Source organism: Desmodus rotundus, chromosome 12 (genome assembly GCF_022682495.2).
Source record: "Desmodus rotundus isolate HL8 chromosome 12, HLdesRot8A.1, whole genome shotgun sequence".
Classification (NCBI taxonomy): domain Eukaryota; kingdom Metazoa; phylum Chordata; class Mammalia; order Chiroptera; family Phyllostomidae; genus Desmodus; species Desmodus rotundus.
In genome coordinates, this window is record NC_071398.1 from 100,115,563 (window position 1) to 100,134,166 (window position 18,604).

General features: G+C 60.2%; 1 protein-coding gene across 1 annotated transcript in view; it reads left to right on the top strand.

Annotated features, from left to right (window-relative positions):
* The window catches only part of LMX1A (LIM homeobox transcription factor 1 alpha), a 101,174-nt gene extending 86,744 nt beyond the window's left edge, over window positions 1-14,430 (top strand). Inside the window, exons 4-8 of the mRNA XM_053915640.1 lie at window positions 8,560-8,732; window positions 10,138-10,215; window positions 11,463-11,529; window positions 12,242-12,418; window positions 14,225-14,430. Of these exons, the coding sequence (XP_053771615.1) occupies window positions 8,560-8,732; window positions 10,138-10,215; window positions 11,463-11,529; window positions 12,242-12,418; window positions 14,225-14,385 (656 nt within the window). The 3' untranslated portion in view covers window positions 14,386-14,430. The remainder of the gene's footprint in view (window positions 1-8,559; window positions 8,733-10,137; window positions 10,216-11,462; window positions 11,530-12,241; window positions 12,419-14,224) is intronic.
* Window positions 14,431-18,604: the final 4,174 nt, after the last annotated feature.

Here is an 18,604-nt window from a genome sequence, read left to right on the forward strand (position 1 = left end):
CCTTCGCGCCCCTACCATGTGGATATGAGGGGCGTGAATACATGGCAGCGGAGGAGAGGTTGTCTAAATAGCAGAAAAGCAACCTCCCGCCTCCGCCTTGTCCAGGAGCGGGTTAGAAGTGGGGTCTGCCCACCGGCAGGCCCTTGAACTCCACACCGCAGCGTCCGAAGCAGGCGGTTTCTATGGCCTTTTTCTCCTCGGAGCCGGTTGAAAGTGGCCTGGTTTCAGATGGGGGAGTGATTGACAGATTAACTTTCCGGCTTACCCTCCACACCGCGAAAAGAATCAAAGAATGGAAGCCATTATCTGAAAAAAATTCCAGAAACATCAACAAGCAGAAAATCCTCACCAGTTCATTCAAATGCAAATGGCTTTCCGTCTTGTAGGAATTATCTACTGCGCGTAATTACTTCAGTTTTCACTTTGGCCTTGGAAGGGAAGACTTCAGAGACACCGGCTCTCGCTAAGTCCACGGCCGTGTGTTTATTCCTTGCTCTCTGAGTGACGCTAAATTAAATTGAGGCCAGTTCAGCAAACATTTCGAGGGCCTCTCTGTCTGTCACACGCTGGGGCAGATACCGGTGATCACCAGACGCAGGGAGATAACTTGTGTGTTGTAGGCGCTCAGGTTCCTCCGTGGATAAGAAAGGCCTGTGACAAAGCAATTCCAGTAAAATGTAGCACGCGTGCATGTTACTGTAGCCATAACATGCGTGCGAGTTACTGTAGCCAGACACGGCGCTAAGGTCATGGAGACAGGGTGGTGGGGCAGTAATTCTCCTTGGGGGGCAGAGGGATGCGGGGCTGTTTGGAAAATGCTTCACAGTGGATGTGACATCGTCACTGAGTCTGGACAGGGAGGTCATTTCAGATGGCGAGAGGCACACGAGTGTGTTGTTAGGGGAAAGGACACAGCTTCCCGTGAGCAGAGTTGCAGAAGCCCGGCGTGGGTGAGGGGCTGTGAGGGCGGGTCCCTCAGGGAAACTGGGGTCCTGGTTCTGGGGAGTGGCAGGATTGATGCCCAATGGGAAGGGCTTTGTGCATCTTGCTTGGGTATGTGCCGATGGTGATGGGCAGTTGGACCCGAGGTTTGTGCGCACGGCTGTGGTGTTAAGTTTGCCCTTTGAATGGAGGAGCAGGGAGGGTAGGCCGGAGGTGAGGGCACGGTGCGGACATCAGATTCACATCACGATGGCGGGACCTCACGCGTGAGGGGTGGACGCCTGCACTGTCTAGTGACCACGGTCTACAGACACGCCAGTCCTGGGACAGCTGTGGGCCGCTCCGGTCCCACCGGCGCATGTGGGGACGCAGACACTGATCGAGCTCTGAAGCGTGATACACTGATCCCCAAGTTTCTTCTTCATTCTAGAGGAACCCGACGACCCCGTGGGGCCTCCACCCTGCCCCGTCCGGCGCAGTCTGCTGTCCGCGCACGTTTTGTGAGTGAACAGGAGGGCACGTAGGAGGCGGAGGGGGCTCGGGCATCTCGTTCAGCGCTGATCCGAGGGTGTGCAAATGACACAGGCTTTCCGCAGGTCCCCACGGTCCCCATCACCTCCAGTGATGTCCATTCAGACAGCACCAGTGCCCAAATTCTGTGAGCAGCCTCTGGTGGCTCAGCCAGGGCGTGCGAAGGATAAAAATGCCGCTGCGTCTGTCACCTAGACGGACGTGGACGCCCTCGAGTCTGTCGGGGAATTTATTACCTGTGGATAAATTGACGCCGAGCGCTGAGTGGCTGAAAGGTTGTGGAGAAGAGAGAAACCGATGAGAACGGCGTTCATGACTCAGTCAGTACATTTTTTTAAGAAAGACGGCAGGGTTGGATACTTGGATTTACCCCCCAGTTCTTCCGTCTGGTGGCTGGTGGCTGTGGGGGAGCCTTGGGGGTCCCCCTTTCTTACCTTGTGAAAGGAGCTGCTGTGAGGCTCGTGCAGGCGGACATGCAAAGTGCTCGCCGCAGTGCTGGGGACAAAGTAGGTGCTCAGCAAAGGAAGCGTGTTGTTAGACTTGGCGCCGGTCCTCGGGACACCTGTCGCAGTCTGGCGGGGACAGCGAGGACGCAAGGAGTGGCAGCACTCAAGGGCGTCTTCCTGGCTCACCGGTGCCCTTGGCCATGGTGGGGAGGCTTGTGCTTTCGGCTGCTTGACAGTCACACAAGGAGCCGCAGCTGGTGTGGCCTTCCCAGCAGCTGGGCTGTGACGAGAGGGAATTCGGGTGCTTGAAGGAGGGACAGAGGACGCCAGACACAATCCCTGAGAAGGGGAACGTGCCAAAGGGAAGGTGACCTTGGCTCTAGCACTTTCTCCAAGACTTCGTTCAGGCTCACGGAGCTGGGGCAGTCCGCTCGCTCCGAATTGTGCTTACCTTCTGGGTCAAGAGTGAACTACAGCTGGAGAAACTCCTCGTTTCTGCAGATGCCTGCCCCTCCCCCAGGGCAGACGCTCCCGCTCGGAACAAAGTGCAGAGTGGGTCCAGTCTCCACCACGCCTTCCTCTGCACTGGACAGCACCCTGCTGCAGGCCTGCTCCGTGCTGGGGGGGAGGGAGGCCCATGCAGACCTGGCTTTGCCTTCAACAGGCTGGTCGGACTGCGACTGGCACTTCCCGGTTCTCCTCTGAGGTCGGACAAGAGGAATGGAAATGAGAGACTTTAACTGGTCACATTTTGTTTCTCGGTGGCCCATAAAACAGTCACATGTTTTGCAAGGAAGGGCAGCTGGACTCTGATGAACGTGGTAGCTGATTCCCAGGACCGGTTGCGGAGGTCATTTCCGTTGTGACCGCTCTCAGGTTGCAGCCTGTGGCCGGACCTGTCTGTCTGGGACCCAGCAGGGCAGCTATTGGAGACGCATCGCGTGGAAGTCAGGCTCCACGAGCACAAATAAGCAGCTGTGCCATCCTCTCTCCAGTCCCCGCAAGGGACTCCCTTTAATGTCCTTCCTGGCCTCTACTGCTGCTCTGTGGCTCTGGGGATCTGGCCGTGGTGCTGACGGTGCGTAGAACCTGCGTACTGTTTCCAGGGACTGGCCCCTGAAGTGTGAGCCCTGGGACAAAGAGCCGCTGTGCCTCATCACCTACCCGCCGCTCTGGAAGAGCCTCACAAAGGTGGTTCTGCGAAGTGAGGGAGGAAGTGAGAGGGGCTGGGAGCTCACTCAGGCTTCGGCATGGGGAGGGAGACGGGGCGTCTGAGAGGCTCCCCCGGTGCGTGAAGGGTTGTTGCCCCACCTGTGAAGTCCCTCGTCAGCCTCGAGAGCTGTACCAGGCAGAGGCCCACCAGGAAGCAGAACCAACCGTTGGCATTTGAAGTGGAGAGCGTTTAGTACCGAGAGTTGGTTACACAGCCGATGAGGTTGTTGAGATGCAAACAGATAGGAGGCCGAGACCTGTCCCAACTTTGCAAGAGGAAGCTGCAGGCTGACAGGTGACGTCACCTTTGGGGACACCAGGGGGCAGCTGAAGCTTCAGAGGGCTTTTGAGGTGTGACTTGGAGACCCGGGGGAGTAGCAACCACGGCCACTGGGACCACCCAAGGCTGAGGGAGGTCACGGAAATGCCTTGTTTTCTCCCTTTCCTTGGACTCCCTTGTGGACGCCTCCCATTGGCTGAACCCAGACAGATGCAGCCCCCAGGGGACACAGGGGACACAGGGACGGACTCTGAGTCCAAGGAGTGACATGTAAGCTAGGCAACCCAGGACCCAGGTGAGCAAGAAAATAGAGGCATCTAAAATGGTTGATGGATAATTTAAAAATCCACATTTGTTCGGAAACACTGGAGGCCTTCTTTTGAATTGGGAGATAGCAGGCATCGGCGGCCTAGGTTAGACGGGGAGCAAAGTGTAGAAGAAAGCCCTGAACTGGGGGGGAGGGGACAGGGACAGGGTTCTGGTCCAGTCTCTGCCACTGACCAGCTTTGGCTTCCCAGGAACAGACCGGAAGCTCCTGCCCCAGCCGTGTGCCCTGCCGTGGCCTGGCGCCTGCCTCCTCCCCGTCTCTCCTCTTCGCCGGCCCTCGTGGCTGGGCACACCCAGCACGTTCCTGCCCCTTTGCGGGGACATTCTGCCCTGAGCTCTTCACTTGACTTGCAATGACACCTTCTCACGTCACCTTCCAAAGCCACCTTCCCAGTGCCTGTGTCTAAAGTAGTGTCCCGAACCAGAGATTTCTGCATTGCGTCACTGGGTGTTAAATCTCTGCTTATCACTCTCACTGTGGACGTTCTTAAATGGTCTAGTTGGTTCTTATTTGGTCAGTTGTCCTCAAAGAAAAGTAAGTTCGACCAGCGGAAGGCGTCTTGTCAGTTCTCAGAGTGTGGTCCCCGACCCGGCAGCATCGGCCTCCCCTGGGACACTGGCAGGGAGGGGAGGTCCCAGATCTGGCCCAGACCCGCTGCGTCAGCAGCACTGGGAGGGGCGGGCCATCAGCCTCCCAGCCCCTGTCCCCCGTGTGACGCTGAGTCACCGCTCATTCGAGAGCCACAGCTCCAGATGCCTCACGATGGAGAGGACCACGGTCTCGGGTTCCGAGTAACAATGTTTACAGGAGGCACAATAAAAACGTTTAAAATAGCTTACATTTTAATGGTGTTTCACAACATTTTTCAAAGTGCTTTTACCTGTTCCCACGACTGAGTGCCGACCGTCCTGTCAGGGGAGCTTGGCAGGTCTTTCTACCCCTGGTTTTACAACTCGGGGAGTAGAGCACAGAGAGGTCAGGCCATTTGCCTTAGGTCACACAGCTGGTGACCGTGGTGGGGGCAAGGACGGGCTGGGCGTCCGCTCTCAGTTTCCCCTGCTCTGCGGAGTGGTCCAAAGTGCAAGGTGCCGACCCGGCTGGGTGTCGGCCTGGCTGGCCCGTGCACACTGGCAGGGGCCCTGTGGGGTGTCTCTGCTCAGGGCATGGGCAGTCCGGTCAGCCCCGGTCATCTGCCCAGGCCACGTCTCTGTGCCGGCGGAGTCCGCACTGAACTTGCCCAGGGAGGGTTCTCTTCCGCAGTGAGAGCACTCAGCATGTCCGCCAACTCCCCCGCCCCCCACTCCGAGTCACCTGCAGGAGTGTCGTCTGGGTCTTTTTCAATGTGGCGAAGTAATTAACTCTCGGGCTCCCATCCCTGCCTAGAAACAATTTTATTTTCTCAAGTAAGTGTATCCTCCTGAATGCGTAGTGTGTGCAGCGAAATTGGACTCTTCCAGGGAGACTCGGTGTTTGATCCACTGGGGTCAGCGATGGGAGCAAGCACACTCGGACCTTAGTAATGTAAACCGGAGACAGCGTGTGACCGTGGGCATCAGCCCCCACGCCCGGTGACCTGCTGGGCGGCTGGGATGGGCTTTGGTGAGACAGAGCGCCGAGCCCCCAACCTCGGATTTGGCTTGTTGTGCGTGTCCCAGGATCCCGCTCGGAGTGGGGCTGCCCGCCGTGTCTGGGAGAGCGGACTCCGCGCCACGGTGCAGGGCAGGGGCCGGAACAGCTGCCTGCACGCCCCGACTCCGAGCGATCCCCTCCCGGCCCCCGCAGGAGCCCTGGCCCCTTCCTCTACTCCCCCGGCCCGAAGGACGTTTCCGGGCTCCTCACGGGGAAGCGTGGGAGGCCTGCTCCTGCCTCTCCCTCGCCCGCGCCTCCCGGGCCAAGCTCAGATCTCTCTGGCCCTGTTTATGGGCCGCTGGGATTCTTCCAGCCACCTGACATGAATCTGCGGGGCCCCACAGGTAGCTCGGCCCCTGTCGGCCATAAACCATGTCTGGGCCTTTCATGTGTGGTTGTTTATGTCATGAGTGGGTGGGAGGCCCGGGCAGGGGGAGCAACAGCCCCGAGCCAATCCAGGGTTTTGGTTTTTTGGGGTTTTTTTTTTTTTGCACCAAAGGGGGAAAGAAAAGCCCTGGGAGCCGTGTTTCCAAGTTTGCGCCGAGCAAATTCATTTCCTTCCAGATGGTATCCCTGCACGTCCCCCTGAGGAGTCAGAGGGAGGCTGCGTCTACATCCAAATGGCCTCCGGGGACGCTGACGTGTGTAGTGGGAGACATAAGGGGGGCTTTCGTCTCCGCTGAGGGTGCCCGCTGAAATTACGGGGGATCGCTGGGCTGGGCTGCCTCCCACCTGAGAGGGGCCGCCCCTCCCTCCCTGCCCACCCCTGCCCTTTGGAGGCTCCCCTTGCTCGTCTCGCCTGTGTGCCTGCTGGTTCCCGGGGAATCTCCAGCTCTTTGTGGACTTTCCTCGTAGTGGGCAGAGGGATTTGTGCATGTTTTAGAGACGGGCCATTTTCCTGGAAAAGTGAGCATCGGAGTCAGACAGGGAGGAGGCCAGAGCCTGGGGGACATCCCATGCAGCCCGGACATTCCTCGGGGCAGTCAGAGGGCACCGCTACGTCTGTGACGTGTCCGGCACAGTGGACGGATGCCAGGCGGTAGCAACCGGTGGCCTGCCTTCCCCTCAGCAGCTGGGTCGTGCCACAGCTAGCCTCTCGCTCGCTCAGATCGGCCAGGACCCCTGCATTCCAGTGGGGGCTGTGGGGCCGGAGGCATCTTGTGTTCAATGTCTTACCGGCTGTGGGAGCCAACGCCAAGTCCTCCAGCCATTGGCCCTCCATGCCCACGATGAGTGGCGCTGCCCGGGAGAAGGGACCAGGGGTCAGCAGGGGTCAGCAGGGGTCTAGGGTAGTGCCCCTCCTCCTGTCCCTCCCCACCCTGAGAACAAATGTCATCACCTTTGTCATCACCTTTGTCTTCGTAGGGCAGGTGAGACAATGCCTGAGCAGCTAGCCACCTGTGGCCTCTCTGCACCCTCAAGAAGGCACAGCAATGGCCAGCCTAGGACAGGGGTCCCCCCACCCGAGTTCCATCTTGGGGAGTGAGTACCTCTCCCAGGCAAGCTGAGGGCAGGGGCTCGACCATCCTGCCCCTGGGCTCTGAGCAGACTCTCCATGGCATCTCCCTTCTGGAAGCATCTCTGACCCCCCCCTTGCCTCTCTTTCTCTTCCTTCTCACAAGCAAGCCCCCCACACACACACTCCCATCCCGCGAAGCAGCCCCCAGCGTTGCCCAGGGTCACCTTCGGCGGGGGGGGCGGGGCAGGGAGGGAAAAGTCTGAACTCAGACACAGGCCACCGTGAGGAACAGAAGACGTGTCTCGGGGCAGGAGGAACTTCGTTATTACTTCTTTTACGTGGAAGTGATGATGGTGATGATGAGGGTGGTGGCGATTTACATACGAAGCACCTCCCACATTCCCACGGTGCCAGACCCATTACACATGTCATCCAATGCCAGCAACGCCGATACTGCCCCCAGTGAGAATGCGGGGTCCTGAGAATTCGCTCGCAATCACAGGTGATCACGGGCCGTTCCGGAAGTAAAGCTGAGTTTGTGGGACTCCAAAGCCCGTGGCTGCAGACGCCACACCACGTTGCTTTCCGTCCGGGTGCTGTTCTCGCCGACGAGCCCCGGCCTGGAGTCTGGCGTTCCTTTAGACTTCGACCCTTGCTAGTGGCCCATGTGCGCCCACGTCAGGCCATGGGAGGTGGGACTGGGAGGACCGGCCGGCTCTGGAGATGCCGGGGACGGAGCTGGGACAAGGCGTGAGGTTTTGGGACGCAGACAGTTGCACATGAAACCCACTGTACACTTTGGATGACCCCCTGCCTGTCCCACATGCAGCCCCGTGTAGCCCCTGCCCAGCAGGGTCATTCGGTGGGGTGTCAGGCCCTTTGTCACAGACCTGTCACCGAAGGCATCCCTGGTATGACAGGCGTGGCCATTTGACCCGAGGAGCCCGCCAGTGGAGAGAACATTGTCCTCAACGAGGACGGTGCTCAGGGCTCCCTGGGCAGTGGGGTGCGGGGCGCAGAAAGGGTGCGTCTGTGAGTCGGTGGCGTCTACGGTCTCTCCTCTTGTGGGTCCCCTTACGTCCCTGCGGTTTTCCATGCTTATTTTTTTCCTTGCCATTCTGAAAAGGTCCTTCCAGAAAGGTCCTAAAACGCTCTCCTACCGAGGTATGGCAGCAGTCCGCGCACCGAATGACCCCGGGAGAACAGCCCCCCCTTGTCACGAGGGTCTTCTTTACTCTGTTGGGGTTTTCACTTGTGTTTGGGGTGGGAAGGGGGGCAGAAGGAGAAACATCCACCCCACAGCCGCCATCAGGGGCCTCCTGTGCACCGCGACATGTGGCTCTACTCTCTGCTCATGGCACGAAGCCCTGAGCTTTGCACGTGGCACTTACTCCTGTGCTGGCCGCTGGGTGGCTGTTACTGTCACCAGGGTGCAGATGAGGAAACTGAGGCTCAGCATGTGGGCTCGGCATGGGACGTGACTTACCTGGGCCGTACGTATAACGAGGGCAGAGCTGCGTGGAGGCCTCGGCTCGCCTCCGTCACACTGAAGGCGTCACGCCCTCAGGGACGCAGAGGTTAGGTCCCTTCATGCTCAGACTGGACGCCCCACGTTCCCAGACGAGCAGCTGTGTCCTCGTGGATACACAAGGCGGCTGCACGCCTGTTACATGGTCGCTCAGTGCCCGGCACTGGCTGAAGGGCGTGGCACCGTGCTCTCTGCTTGTTTCAGGCAAAAGCGACGACGACGAAAGCCTCTGCAAGGCTGCCCACGGGGCAGCGAAGGGCGGCGCGGAGGACGGCAAGGACCACAAGCGCCCCAAGCGCCCCAGGACCATCCTGACCACCCAGCAGAGGAGGGCGTTCAAGGCCTCGTTCGAGGTGTCGTCCAAGCCGTGCAGAAAGGTGCGGGGTGGGGGTGGGGGCAGGGGGGCCCGGGCCCTTCTGCAGGGTCACTCGGCTCCTGGGGTGTCCACGGCCCCCTGGGGTCAGGGTGCTGGGAGGCTGCTCATTGTGCACGGAGGGCCTTGAGCCTGGCGGACACTCCAGGGGCCTGAGGCCATGGCCAGGGGTCCAGAACAACCTCCCCGAGCTTCGCGCAGCGTCCCCACCCCGAGGGCCGCATGCTCACGTTGCCATCTCTGGAGAGCCGTGGGGACGACAGCCGGCGCCCCTCGGGTGGACTGTGACAGTCACGCAGCGGCGGCTTGTGGTGTGCCCTCGAGTTTGGTCCCATTTGTCCCTCTTGGGGCGGTGACCTGGGGACTCGCCCACGTGGCATTTATTTCCTTCGTTTGGCTGGTGAGCGGCCTCCCGCCATCGGCGAGGGCTGCGTCTGGTTCGTTCGTCCGCCCGTCACTGGGGGTGCGGGTTGTTCCCCACTCGGGGCTGCTGCAGACCCGGCTCCTGTGAATTTACACGGGAAAATAAATACGGCGGTTTGATGCTGTGGGCTTATTTCTGTTGTGTGTCCTGGCCCAGAGCTGACAGGCCTGGACCGCTGGGGCCCCTCTGTTGTCCGTCGCGTGGGCCGGGGCTGGCTTCGTTGTCACTACCGCTCGCAGCCACCGAGGCGGAGAAAGAGGAAGAATAGGCAGGCAGCCGCCTCTTTAGGGGCAAACCCAGGACTCTGAATCATTTTCATCCCTGTGGTTTGGCCCAAATTTAATTCCACGACTGAGCCTCCTGCAGGGGGCTGGGAAGGGGGTCTGCCTGGGTGACCATGTGCCCCGCTGAAGCCTGGGGATTCGACGGCTGACAGGGGAAGGGGAGGAGAGGTACGGGAGGACGATTAGCCGTCTCGGCCCCAGGTAGCTGCGTCTATTTAAGTATCCGCCATTTCTCGACTGCTCGCCATGTGTCCGCAGGAGGGTGAGTGTTTGAACACATCTCTTCATTGGGGGTCCCCGACTGAGGTCGATGAAGCAACCGAGAGAAGGGAGTAGAGGGGACCCCTGTGGTTTTGCCCCCTGACCTTCACCCCGACTTCTCCGGAGGGGATCACGCACATGCCTGGTGTTTGGCTAGCGCACAGCGGGTTTGCCGATGTCTGGGAGCCATCCGAAGGCCTGATTGCCAGAGCGAGGGACGCCAGCCCACCTCCTGGAGTTGGCGTCTACGTGACAGCTACCCCCTGTCTGTTTGCCTGGCGGAGGGCCCTCTCCCCTCCTGACTGCTGTGATGTTCTCGTGTTGGGGTTTTCCTGCGCGTGGGACCCGAGAAGCGGCCTGGGGCATCCCATGCTCTGGGGACAGGGGACTCTGCCCAGACCCCGAGACACCACCGGGTCTAACGGTCCGTGTTTCTCAAGGTGAGGGAGACGCTGGCTGCGGAGACGGGGCTGAGCGTCCGCGTGGTCCAGGTGTGGTTCCAGAACCAGCGAGCGAAGGTAGGATCCGCCACTCACTCCCGTCCCCGTCTGGGTGGCCGGGTCCCTGAAACGCGAGCGGGAGAACGTCGTGCGTGCTGACAGGCACTCTCACCGGAGTTGTCACGGCAGAGAGTTCTCCTGGTTCAGAAATTCTGTTACCAGCAGTCCCTTCCGTCACAGCGCCGTGTGGCTTTGGTGAAACGGCTTTTATTTTCCCAGTGGCCGTGACTGTGAACCTGGCCAGCCACGTGACGAATAAGTGTCTTTTCTGGGCCTTCTGGTAAAAGCAAGTTCTTCAAGTCACGTCAGGTTAACCCAGATCCCAAAGTTCTTTTAAAATTCCAAACACGCGTGACAGTCCTGTGACAGCACCGAGGCCCCGTGCACACCTCCCCTGGGGCCACATCTCCCCACCCCCCAGGGGAGGGCCAATCCTCCACCTTGTCACCTGCCGTCCCCTGCCACGGGCTTCACCTTACACCTCACCACACATGTGTCCGGTGGCCTACTGCTCAGGGCCGGACCTTTGGCGGGTGACAATAGACCAGCTCCCAATTTGGTCACGCTCGTTTCCAGGAGCGTGTCCCTGACTGAAGTCCTCAGAACACGGCTGTTGGTGTGTCTTCCGTGATCCCTTCCGGGAGAGGGTTTCGTGGGTCAGGAGCTCTGCGGGGAACTGCGGCCCGTGGAGCACGGAGCACACTCGGTGCCCTGAGAAACCTCGCAGTACAGAATTTCTTGAACCTGCTGGTTCCCATGCCCTCAGAGTGCGTAGCGACATCTTGCGGCGCCCTAGCATTCCGCGGAACCCAGTTTGAAACCCCCTGGGTTACAAGGCCCCTTCCAGGAAGTAGGAGGTGCTCCCGTGGCCTTTGGGAGACAAGCTCCAAACCCAGAGGCCTGACTCTCCGGGTGATGCTCAGACACAGGAGCCAGTGGGCAGGGGGAGCGTGGGCACAGCCTCTGGGCTCACCCCAAATCACACCCGTCACCAGGAATCCCTGTGACGGGCTGCAGGTCCCTCCCCAGACTCGTGCCTCGTGTGAAACTGCCTTTGTCTGCGGAGAGGAGATCCCCGCTCCCGCGGGACACCGTTGCCGCCCAGCCGGCTATCCTTCCATGGTGGTGGCAGAGGCATGACACACGGAACTCCGGGCGTGGGTCCCTCGGGAGCCACTGCTGGGGATGTGACCCCTCTGCCTGCACGTGTGGCCTGAGCCCGTGGCGGGGCCCCCCCCGTCTAACCTGTGCTCCCCTCCTCACAGATGAAGAAGCTGGCGCGGCGGCAGCAGCAGCAGCAGGACCAGCAGAGCAGCCAGAGGCTGAGCTCCGGTAAGTGAGGCGCCTCTGCTGCCCACCTCTGAGCACGCCACTCGGGCGGGATGGGGACCTGCTGCCGGGAACGAAGCCCCAGGAGCTGTGACGCGCCGCAGACACCCGCTGCAGGCAGGGCTGGAGCTGCCTTCGGGGGCGGGGTGGCCCAGGCCCTGCAGTGTCAGGGGACAGTGTCAGGACCTCCAGCAGTGCCTCATCCTGCCCCGTCCTCTGGGCAAATCAGCTCCCTAGAAGACGCCGCTGTGACTGAGCCCTTGCCGAAATATTGTAAAATGGTGAAAATAACAAGAGTAAACGACCTGTCTGCTGCTCTCTCTCCTGCTGGCCCGTCGCTTCCATCGCCCGCCCGCCCCTGAGGCGAGCGGAGGGGTTGCGACAGGCTCTGCCAGGCGGACCCGGGTCCCAGGCGGGGAGGGCTCCGAGCTGGGCCTGAGACGCCGCTCTCTGATGGGCAGTTCCACGGGGCCACGTGAACTCACCCCACCATCGTTGTTACCCGAGGAGGTGTAACGGGAGGGGAGGGAGGGCAGGACAGGTGTGGGAGTCCTCAAGGAAGTTCGAAGAACTCAGCCATCCACCCAGCAGATTCCCTGGAAGGGCCGTTCGCTCCCGAAACAGAAACGGGTTCTCCGGTCGTCACCTGCACGCGGGCCGCCTGGGGCGCTGGGCCACGCGTGGAGAGTGACCTGCCTCCTCCTCTGTCCCGCAGCTCAGGCGAACGGCGGCGGCGGTGGCGGCACGGGGCTGGAGGCCATCATGAACCCCTACACGGCCCTGCCCACCCCGCAGCAGCTGCTGGCCATCGAGCAGGGAGTCTACGGTGCGGACCCCTTCCGGCAGGGCCTCACCCCGCCCCAGATGCCTGGGGACCACATGCACCCCTACGGTAAGACACCACGGCGGGGCCTGGGCCGGTGCCCATGCTGTCGCCGCATCCCCGTTGGTCTGTCAATGAGGGGACGAGACCCAGCGAGTGAAACGGCCTGGCAGCGGCCATGCAGCAAAAACAGTCACCACCCTCCAGGGTGACCCTCGGTGATGCTCACCTTTGTTTTAATGGTACATCCCAAGTTCACCTGCCCTCCCCCGTCTCCCAGGTGGTCCTGCCGCCCCGCTGGCCCGCCGAGACCTCTCCCAACTCACTGGCGTGGGTCTCTCCTTCTCCCCCAAATGCCCCGGCCAGTTCCCAGGGGCTCCGGGAGTGCCCACGCAATGCTGCAGTGCCACCTGCCTCCGCCCCACGGGTCCACTGGGGGTGTGTCCGCTCTCACTCTCCTTTCCGAAGCCACATCTGCATTAGTTTGAAGCGGGAGGGAGGCTGTGCTCCCGCTGCCGGCCTGCCTGCTGGGGCTGAATCCCCGTCTTTCCTTTCAGACAGGTGCGCGGTCAGCACCGGCTAGGCAGACGGCCCGGCCCAGCGAGCTTTTATGGGAGGGCAGGTACAAAGGCCCAGAAAAGGGTGCTCTAATAGGACTGTTAGGGACATTAGCGAGGGGCTGTCACAGGCTTCCTGAAGCCACACTGACTGGTGAAGTGAAAAGGCCCCCTCCCCACACCCAGCCCCCGACAGCATGGGGAGCTGAGCCCCTCCATCTGCCAGCAGGCAGGGGCCTGGCACCCTGGCAGGGTGGGTAACATCTTCAGCGGGCAGCCGAAGTTCAACCTCAGGGCCAAGTGCAGGGCGCCCCATGTTATACGGAACGTGCCTTTGCCTGCTCCGTGAGATCCGCCCCGAAGAACTCCGAGAGCTCTGAGTAACGCCTTACCCATTCGGCAAGGCTGCGCAACACGGGTACCCGAGACAAAGGCCTCGGCCCACGGACTGGGTCAGGGTCAGACAGCTGCTTTATTGACAAACCCCCTTTGTTGCCCGGCGAGCCCTGTCTCCCCCTGCGGGGCTGGCAGCGAGGCCCGGGGGAGAACTGCCCCCCTGGCAGGGCCTCGCAGATGCCCCGATCGCGCGTTCCTGTGTGGACGCTTGCTGCCCTTGGGGACATGTCTCACAGCTGTGGGTAAACAGGACAGATGACTTTTGGTTTTTTTTTTTTGCAAGATTTTAAATGTTCAGAGTCCCAGGGGTCTTGTGACATGAAGGTCCCCATGAGGAATCCTTTAGTGAAAGGAATTATTTAAAGCCACACAACAAGCTGAATAACCTGCAGTTTCCACCTGTCCCCTGTCCCTGAAGTGGAGGTGAAGGGCACACACCTGTGTTCCCCAGCGGGTCCTCTGTCAGGGGTGCTGGGGAGTCAAGGGTGGGTGCCTCCCCTCCCTCCTGGCTGCAGGATGGGTTTGGGGAAGCCGAGGTACATGGTGCACCTGAGCACACCTGAGGTCACAGGACGGTGCCGGCACCTGCTCACAGAGCCCGCACTTGCTTCCTTGCCCGCCTCCTTTGCGGACCCCGTCTGCCCAGTGGCCCCAACCCCTACCCACAGTCTCAACGGTCCGCCACCTACTCTGCCATGTTCTCAGTTGTTGGCCCTTCAGACACAAGCCCCTGCGGAGACCAGAGCCCTCTCTGGCCAGGGACTTTGTGCCTGCCGCCTGTTCCGTGTGCCCCCACCCCCACCAGAAGTCCTCACCTTGGGGACACGCTCAGGCCACCTTTGCTGGATGCCACCAAGGCCCCCGGCACTGAGGTGTGTCCCTGCTTGCAGACCCTCACGCCCATGTTTCATCTCCGTTTCAGGTGCCGAGCCCCTTTTCCACGACCTGGATAGTGACGACACCTCCCTCAGTAACCTGGGTGACTGTTTCCTAGCAACCTCAGAAGCCGGGCCCCTGCAGTCCCGAGTGGGGAACCCCATTGACCACCTGTACTCCATGCAGAATTCGTACTTCACCTCTTGAGCCCTCCCCGAGAGCGCGGTGGCTAGACCCCGACTGGAATGCCGAGGACAGGAGGGGTCGGCTGGCTTGGGGACGGGGAAGCCGGGAAGAGGTGGGCGGGGCGGGGGGGTGCGTCTTGTTGGGGTGCTGTTGTGTGATGCTCTGGGGTAGGTCGGCATTTCCAAAGACTGGCTACGTAACCGATCACATAGTGTGATGTCTCTAATGAGAGTCTTAGTGTTAGGTGTGCAGGTTGCTTATCACGGAGGACGGGGGCGTGTAACGTGGGCACTGTCACGCAGACTAGATACCTAGAGACCCCGAACACCTTCCCGCCACTCGGGGGAAGCTCTGGTCCAGCGGTGCGTACGTCTCTTCGTGCGGATGGCCCACAGACAGACAGACAGACAGACAGGCAGGTAGATGTGTGTGTGAGTGTAACCTTTCTTACTTTATCATCAAAGTCTATTCCTAATTATGACAGCCGCTGTACAGCAAAGTAACTTTATTTTCAGTGTGAGCTATATTTAAGGAAATGCTGGATGCACTTAAGTTATAAAATGAGATGATTTACTTTTATAAACTTTATTTTGAGTTGGAAGAGACTTGTCGGCAGGGTGGAGGGGACTGCTCCACCTGGGGTGTCACCGAGGGCGGGGGGCCGGCAGGGTGCTCTCGTGGGCTTTCACCCTCGTCGGGGTCGAAGCACGGAGCCTGAGGGCCAGAACAATCCTCGATTATGCTCCCAGAAAGCATCAAGCCTACAGACGCTTCGGCTTTCTTTTAAACTCCGACACGTGGTTGCTGGCGGCGCCAGGCACGCCAGGTCCGCTCCTGAGTGTCACCGTTGGCAGGTGGGGGGGTGAGGCCCAGAGTACACACTACCTCACTAGGGGGCGCCGAGGCCTCGTTTGCCCCCAGGACTCGGGAGCAGGGCTGAGCCGGGCATCTGAGGTGTGTTTGAACACAACCGGACCGGTCACTTGGCAGAGCTGGCCGCACAGCTGGAGGGCTGCTGCCCTCGAGGCCCCGGCAGCGAAGCCTGGGCCACTGGGGGGGATGCCAAGTCCTTTCGGGAGCAGAGGCTGTGGCTGAGGGGTGGAGGAGGGGCCGTGGTGTTCCAGACCAGGGCGGCGAGCCACAGCCTGTGCGTACCCTGCCCTCTAAGAACGGTTTCCACAGTTTCAAACGGTTGTAAAAATGAAAAATAAAGAGACGGAGACGGGCCTCGGCGTGTGTGTGGCCCGGAAGCCTGAGGTCCGTGCTGTGTGTACTTTTCATAAAGAGGGCCCAGACCCCTGTCCCGAGGGTCTATTTCTGGGGACGGAGGCACAGGGTGCAGGTGGGGCCGGGGGTCCTCCTCCTGGCTCCTTCCTCCCCGCTGAGCAAAGACAACCCAGCCGCCACTGTGCCCTAGGGACAGGTGCCCCCACCCCCACGTGGTGCCCAGATAGGCAGCTAATGTGTCTGGAGCCTGAGAACCCAGAAGGGTCTAATGGGGAGGTCCTCTGAGAGGGACGGGGCAGGCCGGGCCTCCCTCCTGGGGACATCACCAGTCACAGTAGCCTTGGCTCCAGTGGCTTGTCCCCCTCGCGCTCTGCCAGGCCAGAGGCGATGTCAGGTGGCATTTGTGTTCTAGTTAGTAATTTCTGGGAGCCACCGAGAAAGCCCACCCGCCTGGTCAATGGACGTGGGGCAGCCGCTGTGGGGCCCGCAGGCCTCCTCGGAAAGTCCCCATGGCGAAGGTCGCAGGAACCGTGTGGGTGGACTGAATAGAGACGCTGCCCCACAGTGGGCGGGGACCAGGGGACACAGGTGTTTTGTCATCAGGGTCGCGGGGCCGAGACTGGACAGTGGGAGTGAGTGTGTGAGTGAGTGTCTGTGTGTCAGTGTGTGAGGTCCCTGCAACAACCCTCTGGATCCGACGGGGCAGGTGTGTCGTCCTTCATATTGTAGACGAGAAACCTGTCGCTCCGAGAAAGCAGGTGCCAAGTCGCAGAGGTGAGCTCCTCCTTCATTTGTGCTGGCGCTCGGCCTCCTGCCTGTCCCCCCTACCCCCGACTTCGAAGTGGCCAGTGCATAGACGTCTAGGAGCTCACGCACGCCCAGGTACTGCTGTGAGGGGCACGGAGAAGTCACTCCACCTTCCCTGCCTGCGAGGAGCTTACGGTCTGGATGGAAGTGAACACATGCCCGTGAACTGGACCTGCGTGCTGGCGTAGACACTCAGGCATCGGCAGAGAGCGCGGCCACCGGGAGGAGGGCAGGATGGGCTTCGCCAAGATGGAGGGGCATGAGCTGAGACGTCAGAGGTGGGCAGAGAGCAGGGAGGCCACTCCCAAGCAAAGGACCAGGCTGGGCAAAGTGCAGAGGAGAGGGCACCAGGCACGGGCAAGTGCGTAGAGAGCCTTCTGGTGGGAGTGGAGCATTGCCCAACGCTGTTGGTGACAGGAGTGGGTCACCAGTGATTTGCTGCTGGCCGGTCTCCTTAATCTATTCTCCTTTTATAACAACACCCTCTGGTTTGGGCCAGCACAAGGTTACTTGAAATAAAGCCTACATTCCTCAAAGTCCAGGGCAGCTAAGTGTGCTCATTGGACCAAGTCCCGACCAGTGAGAGAGCCAAAGTGTCTACGGCATGTTGGAGGTCCCTGCCCCTTCCTCCTTTCCTGGATCCCCCCCTTTTCCTTCCTGGCTGGAATGTAGATATGATGGCTGGAGCTGGAGCAACTATCTGAGGTCGTGAGGTGAGCTTGTGAGTGGAGGCTGCACACGGTGAAACCAGGTAGAAGGAGCCCGGGTCCCTGCGGATTTCTGAGAGCCGAGCTGTCGGGCTAGCCCTGAACTATCTGTGTGCGAACACAATGTCTGAGAGAGAAATAAACGTGTTCTTTACAGTTACCGTTGTGTTGTTTCTTTGATGCCCAGTCCAATCAAATCCGGATACACCAAGCCAAACCCGGTTGGAGAGAAATCTAAGCCCCCCTTTTCCCTCCTGCTACGAAGATGCAGGGTGGAAAACCCAAGCAGTGTGCTGCTCGGTAGTGGGAGTGGATAGAGGCGAGACCAACAGCAGGTAGGAGGGTCACCTGGTCACTTTGGAATCCACGGGTGGTCTGAGACCACAGACACTAGAGCTGGGTCCTCTCCTCCCGCAGAGAAAGGGGCCAGGGTGGCTTGTTTGTCCACCTCCCCTCAACAGACTTCTCTAAACGTCCCCATCTGTGCTTGGGCACCCCCGACCCCTGTGGGGTCAGGCACCAGCGCCCCGAGGGACGATGTTCCGCGGTCTGTACGCTGTTTCCTACATACCCTGCGCCGAGCCGCTGGGACAACTTTAAATATCCTGTTGTTCATCAATGTACACACGTGTACACACATCCTTGACATACATGTGCACAAACTCTGTAGACACGCATAGACGCACACACATTAGGAGGAGGCTGGACCAGAAGTCTCATGCCCCTGGCTGGCCAGGAATTGTCTCTTCATTCTGGGTCCAAGCTGTCATTTGGACAAAATCTGACAATGGTCACCGGTGTGTCAGGGACCCAGGCGAGATGGGAGTTAGAACCAAATGTTCTTCTCGTCTCCTATGATGGGAAGAAGGCTTCCTCCAGCCGTCTGCCACTTTGCGGGGAGAAAACAGAACCGGGAGGTGGGAAGGGCGCTCACAGGAGGCCGCTCCTGTTCTGAAGTATGAGCCGGGACAGAAACGGTCCCTTTAAAGCCTCAGGCCCACCCCGTTGCCTCAGGCAGGGGAGGACCCCTGTCGTGGGATTAGGAGTGGATTAGGGCCTTGCGGGGGAGGGCCGAGTGGAGCTGATTTATCACCAATCCCACATCCTGGCCAGAACAGGCTATCAACAGAGGCCAGAGAGAGCGGCCACTCCCCTGGCCTCAGGTTTCCGTGAGGGGGTTTCCACTGGAGAAACACGCCCAGCCTCCCTACGCACCCCAGCTCCCTTCTGGAGGAGGAGGGCTGGCTGGCTGGATGGTTGGGGGGAGGAGCCAGGCCTGCTGGGCCTGGCCCCGGCCTCAGGGGGTCTTGGTCCAGCTGTGAGGAAGGTTCTGGGGACCGAGGGGCAGTTGGGGGACAGTGCCATCCACGGGGCTTGCGTTAGGCACCCTGGCTGTGGCTGCAGATCTCAGCTTCATCCCTTAATTAGATTTACTGGTAAAGCTGATTTAAGGGAAAAACCCCCACACAATTCCATATGGCTGGTTCCTGTGTAATGCT